The 14,639-nt window shown below is 37.8% G+C and overlaps 1 protein-coding gene across 5 annotated transcripts in view; it reads right to left on the reverse strand.

The window, feature by feature from the left end:
• Positions 1-14,639, reverse strand: part of ZNF385B (zinc finger protein 385B) — a 361,135-nt gene that overhangs the window by 63,468 nt on the left and 283,028 nt on the right. For all 5 annotated transcript variants that reach the window (XM_005857643.2, XM_005857645.2, XM_005857647.2 and 2 more), the window contains one exon: positions 6,604-6,714. In XM_005857643.2, coding sequence (XP_005857705.1) covers positions 6,604-6,714 — 111 coding nt within the window. The remainder of the gene's footprint in view (positions 1-6,603; positions 6,715-14,639) is intronic.

The raw sequence follows: 14,639 nt of genomic DNA on the forward strand, positions 1-14,639 counted from the left end.
GTCCCGGGTGCCAGAGGGAAGCCGGTGCTGGCAGCTGGAAGAAGGAAGGCCTATTCTTGCATGAATTTCATGCATCAGGCCTCTAGTATAAGATAAACTCATTTTTTAAAACAGTGTGTTAGAGTTTCAAACAATATCCTTAATATGTTTTTTTCCCCACCAAGGGAAGTGTCTCTGAATTTAAAGCAATGAATCTAGTCATTAACCTAAAAAACCCCAAAGCCCAAAAACAAAAAAATGTAATAAAGACACTATGAATATCTAAGAAAGAGCTAGAGGAGAAGGGAAGAGAAAGTAGAGAAGACAGAAGGAGCAACCTGATGGTCTAGTAAAGAGAATACGTTTAACATGGAAAGAGAAACACTGATAACTCATTGACAGAATTTCTAGAGTTAAAAGCAAGCATGAGGCAGCCAATAGCAAAACATGGACTCTCTTAGAAGAATTGCAAGGAGGTGCCCCTGTGGCTGAGTGCCTCTCCTACTTTGGTTGCAAGGGACAACTTCAAATGTGGCGTCCAATGGTTCCCCTTTTCCGGCTGTTCTGACTTCCCAGGGAAGGAAACACAGCTGCTGCAGGGACTTGCTGCCTCACGGCAGATGGTGGAGAGGTGGAGTGAGGGAGGCATGGTGGCCAAAGGAAAAGGAGGGTCAGCCAAGAGCATGGGAAAGAACATTGATGTGGGACCCAAAGTTGTGGCTTTCTCTCTAATCTCATGACGCCGAGCTCTCTGCCAGGATGACAAGAATGCCGGGGCCCCTAGCAGAAACTGCACTAATGCCTCTGAAATGGCAGATGGTGGATGGGCCCGTTTGTTTATACAATACAGAGACTTTGTATTATATGAACTGCTTAAAGAAGTCAGGAAGTAGGCATAAGTTTAGAACAAAAAAAAAAATGAGAGAGAGAAACACCGAGGAGGGCATACTTAAATAACCTTTTCCAAATGAAAACTGCTAAGATGACAAAGATGCAAAATGCAGAGAGAACTGGCAATGCAGACATTCAACTACACACTAATGCAGTCACATGGGAACTGAAGGTGATCACTGAATAGTTTTACTTTCTAAAATTCAAAATTTCAGAGAGATTTAAAGTAAAGAATAGGAGAGTTAGGTCACCCATAGAAGGTTCATACAAATGGTTGGTCGCCTTGCTACTTTAACTTCTAAGCAAACCTTGAGATTCTCGTCCATGTGTAATCAGTCTAACATAAATCAATGAAATGGCATGAGGTCATCTCCTTGTCTTGAGACGTGAGGAAATAGAACATAGCAAAAAGAACAGTGAGCTAAGATGAGAGCCGGAGATACTGAATAACCAAAAGCCAAAACAAAGACAGAGAACAACACAACAACATTAAAGACCTAGAGGAACCAAAAAGTAAAAGAAAATGTGAACTACAAGTGATTTGAAGTTTCTAATGCCATCTGAAAGGTATAATAATAATATAATAATAATAATAATAATAATAAAAGATCATCCCTGTTTTCAAACATTTAAGAGAGTCAAATTGCTCAATTTTGTGTAAGAATCTATATAAGAATCAGTTTCCTTTATCCTTCTGCTACTATTCTCCAAGGAATTGAAATTCATATGCAAATTAGAAATTATTTGGAAAGATTATTGCCAATTTACAACCTAGCCAGAAAGAGAAATGTTAGCCTCAAAAATATTTTAGAAGCCTATGTTAGGGACTAGTTTCTAGTATTTTTGTATGAAAAACAAAAACCTAATAATTTTGAGTCTTATTTAAAACCAACTACAGAAAAGTATTTTCCTGGAAAGGCTTACCTCTAGAAATGTTATTTTCCAGCTAAAGGGTAAAGATTAAGATTTAGGTTTATCAATTTATGACCCTACTACAGTTGCAGTACACTCATTCCTTCATTAGAAAGGCGCATTCAGGCTTAGGATAACCTCATTCTGTGCTCAGCTTAGGCCATGTTTCGGGGTGGGGGTGGGGGGTGCGGGGAGGGAAGGCTGTCTAGAAGAAACTAGGGATTCGTGTGCTGTACACATTTGTGCAAATGTCTGGGACTCAGTTGGAAAGACATATTATTTCTGAAAAGCAATTGCTTGCCCCCTGGCAAAGTTAATGGTATTAATTTGTAAAGATTCATTTGGGAAATGCTTGTGATTAATGCTTGCTCATTTGCATAACACTGTATTGTGTAAATAAAGCTGTAGCCTTTTGCTTTCCAACAGTGGAGTGCTACTGAGATGATAAAAACTGGACAAAGGGGGCTACTATGGGATACTTAAACTAGGTCACATTGAATTTTAATGCATGAATCCTGCCCTGGTACATTTTACATGGGTAATGGGAAAATGCAGAATGCAGTCTGTTTACTGTGTAAATCTGCCTTCCAGATTGTTCAATAACCATATTTTCTACACTGAAGAATGAAGGCAATTCAGTCTCAGGCTGATTTAGAAATGTTATTAAAGAAAATAAGGATGAGCATCTTCTTAATTCTTACATTAAGATGTAAATAGGGTAATTATAAAATAATAAACTCTCCCCCAAATAAAAAATGCTGTTTCAGAGCTCAGTTATGCAGATTACAGCACCATTACTAAACACAGAGAACATGTACATGTGATACTTGTGAATTTGCCATCCACACTATGTGGTGTTACCACCCAGAGTCTAAGTATGACTCAGAAATGTTATTTCTTTCTCTATTATCAACAGAGCTTTTGAGTGGTGACAAGGAAGGGGGTGGTCACATGCTCGTGCATGTGCATTTGTCCATGTCGCTGTTAGTGAATACAAAGACAATTACTGCCATGGAATGAAGCTCAAGTCAAAGGTGCACCTATTCCCAAAGCCATTCTGGGGTGTAGAAAGAAGACTGGCCCTCATCCACCCCCCACACCCAACCCATGACACAAACAAAAACCAAAACTTGTAGTCATTCTTTCTTGGTCTTATCTGTCCCACCCATAAATGAGGGTGTTTATACCCTGTTCTTCTAACAGAAATGCCATGGAAATGATTTTTAATCATGGAACTGGAAAGGTCCTTCTGAAGATCAAGTAGTCTATTTTAAGTTATATCACAGAAGAGGAAACTGAGGCCCACAGTGGTGAAGTGACTTATCAAGTCAAAACTTAGAACTTAAATCACATTCAAATACTCTTAATTTAGAGTTCTACATCATGTGGCCTCTCTATGTATAGGGCAGGGGTCCTCAAACTATGGCCCGCGGGCCACATGCAAATACAAATATTGTATTTGTTCCCGTTTTGTTTTTTTACTTCAAAATAAGATATGTGCAGTGTGCATAGGAATTTGTTCATAGTTTTTTTTTTTTAAACTATAGTCCGGCCCTCCAACGGTCTGAGGGACAGTGAACTGGCCCCCTGTTTAAAAAGTTTGAGGACCCCTGGTATAGGGTAATAAAAAATACAGAGCTGAAGATCTGGAACAGGTTCTGGGAGAATCTGATAAGGTTAGATGCTTTCATTCACACTGTTAGTAAATTTGCTGCTGGAAAATAGTATGGTACTTAGCATAAAATAAAAGCTCAATAAATACAAAGAAAATGAGCAAAGTTAATATGTGAGGCAACATAATAACATAGAAAAAGCTGTGGATTTAGAAGCAACAGACCTGAATTTATGTCCTCACTCTGACATTTGTTGACTATGAAAATTTATGTGATTCCAAAAGACTGAAAATGACTTTAAGTATCCACCAATAAGGGACTAGTTAAATAAGCTGGAACATCCACATGTAGACTACTGTATTAGTTTTCTGTTGCTGTTGTAGCAAATGATCCCAAACTTACTGGCTTAAAACAACACACATTTATTATCTTAATAATTCTGAGGGATCATGTTCCTTTGGAGGTTCTAGGGGAAAATCAATTTCTTGATTTTCCAGCTTCTAAAGGCTGCCCACATTCCTTGGCTTGTAGCCCCTTCTTTCACCTTCAAAGACCACAATGGCCAGTAGAGTTGTCCTCACATCATATCACTCTAACCTTTTCCTTTGCCTCCCTTTTCTACATTTAAGGACCCTTGGGCCCATAGGATAATCCAGGATAAAATATTTTATGGTCAACTGATTGGCACCTTAATTTTATTTATTACTTTAATTTCACTCTGATATATAAGGTTACATAGTAAAAGGTTCCAGAGATGAGGATGTAAACATCTTTGCCTAGCACAGTGGTTCTCAACCTTCCTAATGCCGCAACCCTTTAATACAGTTCCTCATGTTGTGGTGACCCCCAATTTCATTGTTACAAATTGAACATAATTAAAGCATAGTGATTAATCACAAAAACAATATGTAATCATATATGTGATTTCTGATGGTCTTAGGCAACCCCTGTGAAAGGGTCATTCAACCCCCAAAGGGGTCGCGACCCACAGGTTGAGAACTGCTGGCCTAGCATATCTGTATGAAACCTGTGAGGAAGCTCTTTATGTTTTGATAGGGGAAAATTTTCCAGGATATATTTTTATGTAAAAAATGCAAGGCAAAGAAAAGTACACTATCTTTTATGTAGAAAAGGGATGAAATAAGAGTATATATTCATACTTGGTTTTCTTTCCATAAACAGACCCAAGAAATATATACAAGAAATATTAAAGTGGTTACAGATAGACAGGAACAGCATGGAACATGGGAGGATGGGGAATGCGATGGAACAAGATTTTTCATTGTATCTCTTAAAATTAATTTGCTTTTTGAACCAAGTAAATATGTTGTTATTATTATGTTTTTTTTAAAAATGTATTTTATTGATTTTTTACAGAGAGGAAGGGAGAAGGATAGAGAGTTAGAAACATCGATGAGAGAGAAACATCGATCAGCTGCCGAGGTATATGCCCTTGACCGGAATCGAACCCGGGACCCTTGAGTCCGCAGGCCGACCCTCTATCCACTGAACCAAACCGGTCAGGCTGTTATTATTATGTTTTAATTCAAGGGATTCATATTTGCCCAAAGACCCTATTATTCACCTGATAGTCAAGCCTTATGTTTTGAAGAGTCTGTCATCAACCTTGTTATTTTTCTTTTATCAAGTTACCTTTTCTAATATCCTCATTGTCAGTGGCTTTGTATCGAGCAGTTCTCTAACATGACATTCATAGACTTCATGGAAGTCGGCCTCTTTAGCAATATTTATATAGATTCACTTTGCAATCTATTGCATTGTATTATCAGATGTTTTCAATATCTAGCATTGCTGCACTGGGAATGCTAGGACTAAACATGAAGCATGTCCTCAGGTGGGCCTTCCTTTTGTAAGGAGTCAGTTAAGTAGTGAACATTTTAATTTTATATTCATACAGTTACGGATATTTTAATTTCCCTATGTGACTGTAGACATTTGTAAAATATCTATGCAAAGCTGTTAAATATACTTGGATCTATTTCAGTATTCATTATTCTGTCTTTTCTTGCAAAAGTCCTTTAATTATTACATCTTAAGTCCCATAGTAATATTGTACTTTAATATATCTCTAGTAGTTATGTCTCTATAATTAATTATTCTTCTATTTACAACATATTTCTATTCCTATCACATTGATTTTTTTCCCCAGTCAGGTTTACTGAGTTATACTTTACAGACAGTAAAAATTCCTTTTTGGGTATTAAGTTTTATGAGTTTTGAGAAATAAAAACAGTTGTATAATCACCATACCAATTAAGACATACACCCTAAAAACTTCTTTCATGCCCTTTTGTATTCAATTCCCTAACCCCACCACCAGTCCCTACTGATCTGATTTCTGTCTCCATAGTTTTCCTTTTCAGAAAGTTATATAAGTGCAATTATATAATAGTATATACAGTATTTATTATTTTAGTATTTCCAATAAAGATAAATCCTATAACAATGTTTTACAAAATGGCTTCTCGGGTGGAGTAACTCAAGAAATATCACATAGATATGAATCTCCAGATTCAGATTTGCATTGGTCATTGGCTTTACTTGGTAATTGGGTTTCATTATACACATTCTAATATTATTTATTTTGATTTCATGTTATTTTATGTCTAATTTGAAAATCAACTTTCATAAATATTAATTTGTACTTTTTTCTTGTTATCCTTTTTTAGCAGGATAATTAAAGTGGTTAGATAAAATAATTTACTAACCTTTTTCTATATTTTCATGTCTGAGAAAATATAAATTATGTAGTAAATTACTTTCTCGGGTGTTTAATATGATTTGGCACATACACATGAAACATAACACTTGGGAGCAAGAGTAGTAACTGATTTTCTTTAGCATGTATTACATTTTTTTCATACCTTCATTGCATTGTAAACTTTAAAAAATATTTTCTGCTATTTAAGAATTTTTCAAAAGTAAACATAATTGGTGAGGTTAAGTGTAAAATGGTATCGATTAGATTGATTACCTACAGAAAGCCTTGATTTTTTTTATATTAGCCCCTCTATTGCTCAAGTTTCTAGTGTTGAATCCAAATCCCTGGAAAACCTGGCACACTGAAGTGGGCCACCAAGAGGAGTGGCTGCTAGACAATATGCAAATATGAAGAGATGTATATACCCAGAACAATCAGACTTCCAGCTTGACAGACTACAGAGAGCAGGGAAAAGGTGATACTCACATCCGAATTAAAGCGAAGCTGACAGACATTACAAGAAATAACTTGTTTCTTCTTTGGGGGAATGGACACTCCAAACGTGTGGTTAATAACTGCTTTTTGCACAGGATCCATCTGAAGAGCAAATGATAAAATAATCATTTTATAACTTCAAAGGATAGAAAATAGTGTGAGCAAGTAAAAATAGCTGTATTATTCCTTAAGGCTTTATCTTCATTCCCAAACAAGGATAATAAAGACTCCCATTCAATAGTAATGTACTGTTCCCAGGAATTGAACAAAACCAAAAATAATAAACTGGTCTGAAATCATAGCACAAAATCAGAGGAGAATCCAACATCTCAAGAAATCATATTCATATAAGGAGTCTTGAAAAACTTTACAGAATCATAAAACAAGGATATTTAAAATCCAAAGGTCCAAGTTAAAATTAACTGGTTAATATTTTCCCTATATGAGGTGATAATACTTATGATAGTCTGAAATGGCCTCAATGACAATTATTACAGATATATTTCAGTTTCTTAACTTTTGATTTATAGCAAAGTCATAAGTTACAGGCTTGTCTCACAGCCCAGAAAATGTTGATCTTTATTTTAAAATAACTTATTACTTTTCATATACTATAGATAAAATTCATTCTACTGGAAATGCCCATAACAGATAGGTTAATATGCAACCCTTGTTTACATATTGAGCAAGTTTTTGACTTATAACGTGTGACTTTCCTCCCTTTGGTTTGCATATATCATACATATTCAGAAAAACAGATAAAAGTACTCAACCACAGCAAAAGTATGGCACAAAGCTACAAAAACACTTGGAGAAAGAAAGAACACTATTTGCAGACCCTATAAAAAGAGAGACACAGCAGTGATTCTCTTGTGTACTCCAGATAATAATCTCCAGCATTAACATTGGACAACTGGCAGTTCAAACAACAATGCAGATGATAAACAAAGCATTACTGATAAACAGATGTAACACAAACTGACACACCCTCATCTAGGAAATCTCCTGAGGTTAGAGCTTAGGGTTGGATTAGTTGATGATATTTGGTAGAGAGGAGAAATTAAGACTATCCCTGGTCAGGAGTATAAATCAACTAAATGTAAAATTAGCAACTAGAAAAACTTAAGTACATTAGAAAGAAGGATGGATTACAGAATTATTGAATAGTAAAGTAGCCCATTTTTGCTATAAGTTTAAGTGAGATTACTAACTGCATTGCTACTATAAAAACAGTTATGTGGTTTGGGACACTTAAAATTTCAAAGAGGGGAGTTTTCTGGAGTAATAGAACAATTCTGTAACCTGATTGCAGTGGTGGTCACACAATTTATACATGTGTTCACATTCATAAAACTATACACACTCCCCCAAAGTCCATTTTATGTATAATAATTTACAAAGTAAAAGAAAAAAGTGTTAATAGGATTATGCTTAACTACTAAGTGTAAAATAGAATTACTGGGAAATCTGGGGATTTGATATGTTCAAGGCAAAAATTGATTATATTAAATTTTATTTAATGAGAATAAAATAACAAGTATCCATGGGCATTAAAATCTCAATGTTCACTTTCTTAGTTTACACAGTCAAGTGCACACAAGTGCACACAGTTAAGTTTCATCTATCCATTTTTAAAACATGAAACTATACTTTCTGATTGTTACCAGAAATAGAAAATTAGTTTGGACAGGAAAATAAAATACCATACCTATGTTGACAGAATAAAAAACTACATTGTTTTGAAAAGTTAAAAAAATGAAAGCATTTTATTGAGATACTTTCTGTTCTCAGGCTCTAAAAACTACATTTGGTGATGCGTAAACTGCATGGAATAAAACTACATGAATATTCTCAAACACTAGTTTTCACATGCCACTTTCATTATTTTTGCCATATCCATGTACTATTTTGTTATTATTCAAGTTTTTTCTTTAAATCAAAGTAAAATAGACTTTTTAAAAAACACAGTAATAATTATGAAACCATAGTTTTAATGTACATGCTTTCCTATTACTCAACATTAAAAATGAAAACTTTCATCATATGAAATAAATACACATATCCTAGTTGTTCCCATACCACAGTATAGAAACACAGGCAAAAGATACAGCTACAAAACTCTAGCCCTAAGTTTTTAGTAAACCAAGATATTTTCTGACAGGTCCGACATGACCCTTGACTATAAACGTCCCCTTTACATTTTTGAAATTATCAACCTACATAATTTAAAAAATAATTCCTGGTACAAATTTATCCTACTCCAATCTCATATTTGTGCATCAGCCTAAAATTTTCCATGTATATTCCCAAGGTAGAAAGCTCTCTGTCCTGACAGGTGAATTGTGGCTGAGCACTCCAAATACAAAGGCATGCCCGGCCGACATGGCTCAGTAGTTGAGCATTGAACTATGAACCAGGAGGTCCCGGTTCGATTCCCTGTCAGGGCACATGCCCAGGTTGCAAGCTCAATCCCTGGTGTGGGGCATGCAGGAGGCAGCTGATCAATAATTTTCTCTCATCACTGATAGATATAGATATAGATATAGATATATAGATATTTGTATACATAGATATCTATATCTATCTATCTATCTATCTATCTCCCTTCCTCTCTGAAATCAATATATATACATAGGTATATACAATATATATACATATACATATATACACATTTATATGGTATACTTTAAAACAGAATATATTCAATTACAAAGGCAGATGTGTTCCCAGCCACCTACTCCCTGAAAAGTCAACTAAGGCAGTTCCTTTAAGAAAATCTAACCAGAATTAGCTTCTGTACTTTATATACATAATCCTACTTGTACCTATAAAATCAATTAAATAAACAGCCCTTTACCCTGTCCCTCATCACCTGTCATAAAAATTTCACCCTCCATGTTTGTCACTTGGAAGAGATAGTTTCCACTTTCCACTTGATTCTCTATTTTCTTATAGGTAGTATTTCAGGAAAAGATCCACTTGTTTTTTCCCTGCCTAAATCTCTTTTATCTTTCTCTGCTACTTATCACAGAATTCTATACTTATATTTCTTATTCATCAATTGGGGAACATGATTTAATTGAAAGAAAACTTGAAGTGGGAGAAAAAAGAATGCTCCATTTGCCAAATCATCTGATACCTTGAAACTGAAACTGTTTCGATTATATTTTGTGTATTTTCCATCTGATGTCATAATTACAAATACCTGAGAAATTTCAGTGAGGTCCAGACTTGTCAAGAACATAGAAAATGTTTTTAGATCTCTCTCTCTCTCTCCTTTTTAAAAGTTATAAAGTCATAAAAATCTGATCATTTTCTTATTCTTACAATATTCTAAAAGTTAGATGAAAATAACTATAATGTAAACTTACTAACTTAAATTTTCCTCCCATTAATGCAATGTAAGTTCTCATAATGAGATATGTATAACTAAATCAATGGTAATAATTTTATTCATTCACCAATTTTTAGGATGAATAAAACAATCAAGATGAATTAAAACATTCTCATAAATCCTAAAATGTGATATATGTAAGTGATTCAATTTAGTGTCATCAAACTATATATATATATCATAATAATTTTATATATAGAATACTTGGGAAAATTATTGGAGGCATAGCAATTATATGACAAACTTATTTTTAAAGATTCAATTGACATTCAATAGACATTTGATTATTAAAAACTAGAGGCCCGATGCACGAAATTTGTGCAAGGGCCTTGGCCCCAGCCCCTGCCCTGCAGCCATGGCCAGGGGCCTCTGCCGCCTCTGCCTCGGCCCCCGCCCTCTGTGGCTTTGTCCGGAAGGAAGGACGTCCAGAAGGACATCTGGTCTAATTAGCATATTACGCTGTTATTATTATAGATGAGCAAGTGTCTTTTAACATCTTTATTAAAATGTTTATTTCACTTTTAAATGAACAAATTCCTTCTTAAATACTTAAATTAGCTCATGTTAGTTCACATTGCACAAGAAAGTGGTCTGTGGACTGAGAAGATTGAGATTAATTGATAAATAATGCTGAAAACACTTTTTTTTTTAAAAAAAGGAAAACCCCCCGTCTACCATATAGTTCTAGTTATTAGTATTCCTTACCTGACACAATTTATTGGTCCTAAATAAGCCCATTCTTTTCTAAAAGAGTAAAAGTTAGAAGTAATCTGCACTTTTGAGACTAGAAGCACATTTATATAAAAATTTTAAAAATCTATTTTCTTTGTTAATCTCTGCTTTAAAAGCCTGAAATGCTTACTAACTAAAAAGCAGCAAGAGTTAACGTTTGCCCCTTTGTCTAATGAAAATCATGTAGAAATGAAAGCAAAACCTATTAGTGCAATTAACTGGTAGGTAATAAAAATGAAAAATGGGGTTATGGCTGTTACCAAGTATCAAGGAGATAACTGGAGGCTATGTAAGGAAAATTTAACTATTATAAAAATGAAATTAATGAAGCTGACCTTATCATACTATCTATTCTATTTTCAGTATTAAAATAAGAACAAATAGGTATCTTTGGTATATTCACCAGATTATGGAACCATAAGTGTGTATGATTTTTTTTGAAAGATCATGACTTTCACTGAGTGTACCAAGAAAGTAATGTATGTCTGCACAGTGCAAGCCATCATATACAAATATGCAGCTCCAATAAAACCCAGCCGCAGGGAAAAGAAACACTGCAGCACTTCACTAAGGGCAGGGTGAGCACTGTGGGAGGGGAGAGAAACTGAGGGAGGGGCTCCACGACCAAAGGACTTCCTACTGGGTGATATCTAGATTCTAGACAGCATTGCCCGAGGAAGCTTTAGGCATCAAAAACAGAATTACAAGCTTTTCAACGACCTCAATATTTTTTCCAGAGGCTTGAAGTTTGAATTGTATTGTTGTAAGAGTCTTATGATTTCACTAGCCATCAAGTGGGACTGGGTCTGGGGGTAAATTGAACACCGCCCAACTAAAAAGCAAAAATGTTTATATCACTTTTAAATGGACAAATTGTACAAGGAATTGTACAAGGCTTTTTTTATGGGGTTAAATGGCTGGATACCCATACTATTCTTAAAGATGGGAAAATTTCATCTTAAATTTAGCCATCTACTTTAACCAGTATTCTAAAAATCATTTGGTAAGCACTTACTGTACAACTAGAGGCCCGATGCACGAAATTTTTGCAAGGGGCTCGGCTGCTTCCTCTGCCTCGGCCCCCGCCTGCTGCGGTGGCCGTCTTGGCCTTCATCCAGAAGGTCATCCAGAAGGACGTCCGGAAGGATGTCTGGTCTAATTAGCATATTATGCTTTTATTATTATAGATTATAGTAGACAATACCAGCTTTTCCACTAAACAGAAGTAGATACCAGGTTTTTGGCTTTTAAAATGTAAAAATCAATCATCCAACAAACATTTCTGGGAGCCTAATATGTTTTTGATGCTGTCCCAGACTAGATGGGGTAGGGTGAGTCAAACACTAGAAAGGACCTAATTATAAAAATTGAAAAGTGAAAAAGACAGTATAAACTCTATTAAATTTGAAGGTGAGACAAGAAGGGACTACTAAGTAAAAAAAGTGGCACAAGAAGTTACATAGAAGTCTTTCTCCTCTGCCCCACCCCTATTTTGAGCTTTCTCTTCTTTTCTGATTTTTCAACTTTAAGCACTCAGGATCCTCCCTTTAGGAGTGACATAAGTGTGTTATCCTCCCAGGGATATTTGCCTTTTAATTCCTCTTCCAGTTGTGTAATAATACTATTAAACATTATAATAACAGCAGCTTAGCTTTATAGAGCTCTTACTAAGTGCCAGAAACTATCCTAAGGGATTATCTGTGTAGTCTCCACCATCACAAGGGAGATACCATTATTATCCTCCTTTTACAAATGAGGCATCTGAGGCTTTGAGGGGCTTAGTAACTTGTCTCCCTCAAGTTTGTAGGTCTGAAGCCAGGATTCAGACTCAGGCAGGAGTCTCTCCTCACCGTGTTCCCTAATGGAACACTGAGCAGGGAAGATGGGTATTGTGCATGGCACTCCCACAGGGTATGAGATTTGGGACAAAAGGATGGCTGTACCTAGAATCTTTGGAGCCTGGAAGGCAGCTGCCTAGTGAAACTACACATAAGGCCTACTTGGTGCCTACATAGAAGTTTCCTAGAAAAGTGTCTTGGCTTTTCTCTTTTTGTCCTATTTATGCCCTTCTTAGGATAAACTAATTTCTCCTTGTGCAACTTCAGGAAAGTCATAAATAAAGAAGGAGCTGTCCAGGCCTCTTCCCCCAATGTAACTGTTGGGTTTACGCACACGTGCGTGTGCACACAAACAAACACACACACACACAGAAATTTCTGGGAATACTTGGAGATTACACATAGCAGTTGACAGTCATATTTTGCACCTGTCCTGGTTTTACTACAAAGAGGACTTCACCCTTGTGATTTAGGGCTTTCTGGAAGTTTGGCAAAGCATCAGTTTTTTGTAACTGAGATATTATGCAATTACAGTAGTACAAAAAGAATGACAACTTTTCATCCCCACCTTTTTTCAATACTGGATTTATAGAAAAGAATATGTTAATAGGGTCTCATTAGAACTTCAAATATTTGTGAAGTGACACATATAAAAGTGATAGCTACGTCACGGAAGAGCAATATTTCTCTGAAGTTACTTCAAAAAAGGCTTTGCTTTTTATATTTAAACTAGTAGCCCTGCGCACGAATCCATGCACCAGTAGCTCTCTGTGGGGCCTGGCTGCTCCACACCCACTGCCCTGAGGTTCTCCGCGGCCCAGGGGCCCATCTGCAGTCAGGGCGATGACACAAGTGTTTTGCTCCCCTCCTCTGTGCCTGCTGCCCAGAGGCCCTCTGTGGCCGGTGTGGAACACTTGCCTCATCACCATGGCAATGAAGCAAGCATTCCACCAGGCCACTCATGCTGCCCACTTCAGCTCCCCTCCCCCCGGACTGGGGGACTCCAGCAGGGCTGAGAGGAATGGGTGCTGCCATCTTGTGGCTATGAGTGCTGCCATCTTTGTGACAGAGTGATGGTTAATTTGCATATTACCCTTTTATTAGATAGGCCTAGAGGCCCGGTGCCCAAAATTCGTGCACTGGGGGGTGTCCCTCAGCCCAGCCTGCACCCTCTCCAGTCTGGGACCCCTTGGATCGGGCCTAAACTGGCAGTCGGACATCCCTCCCACAATCTGGGACTGCTGGGTCCCAACTGCTCGCCTTCCCGCCTGCCTGATTGCCCCCTAACCACTCTCCTGCCAGCTTGATTGATGCCTAACTGCCCTCCCCTGAAGGCCTGGTCCCCCCTAACTGCCCGTCCCTGCAGGTCCGGTTGCACCCAACTGCCCTCCCCTGCAGGCCTGGTTCCCCCCAACTGCCCTCTCCTGCCAGCCTGGTCACCCCTAACTGCCTTCCCTTGCTGGCCTGGTCACCCCTAACTGCCATCCCCTGCAGGCCCGGTCTCCCCCAACTGCCCTCCCTTGCCGGCTCAGTTTCCCCAACTGCCCTCCCCTGCCAGCTCGATTGCCCCCAAATGCCCTTTCCTGCCTTCCTGGTTGCCCCAACTGCCCTCTCCTGCCAGCCCGGTCGCCCCCAACTACCTTCCCCTGCTTGCCTGGTTACCCCTAACTGCCCTCCCCTGCCAGCCATCTTGTGGTGGCCATCTTGTGTCCACATGGGAGCGGCAATTTTGTGCAAGGGCATGATGGTCAATTTGCATATTACCTCTTTATTATATAAGACTAGAGGCCCGGTGCACAAAATCGTGCACAGGTGGGGTCCGTTGGCCTGGCCAGATGGCTCGGGGGAGGGACCGCGGGAGGTTGGCTGTGGGAGCGCACTGACCACCAGAGGGCAGCTCCTGCATTTAAGCATCTGCCCCCTGTTGGTCAGTGTGCATCATAGCTACCAGTAGACCAGTCAATCTGCTGACCAGTTGTAAGGGACACTTAGGCTTTTATATATAAACTAGAGGCCCAGTGCACAAAAATTTGTGCACTCGGGGGGGGGGAGGGGGAGGGCCC

Source organism: Myotis brandtii, unplaced genomic scaffold, assembly GCF_000412655.1.
Source record: "Myotis brandtii unplaced genomic scaffold, ASM41265v1 scaffold112, whole genome shotgun sequence".
NCBI classification, from domain to species: Eukaryota; Metazoa; Chordata; class Mammalia; order Chiroptera; family Vespertilionidae; genus Myotis; species Myotis brandtii.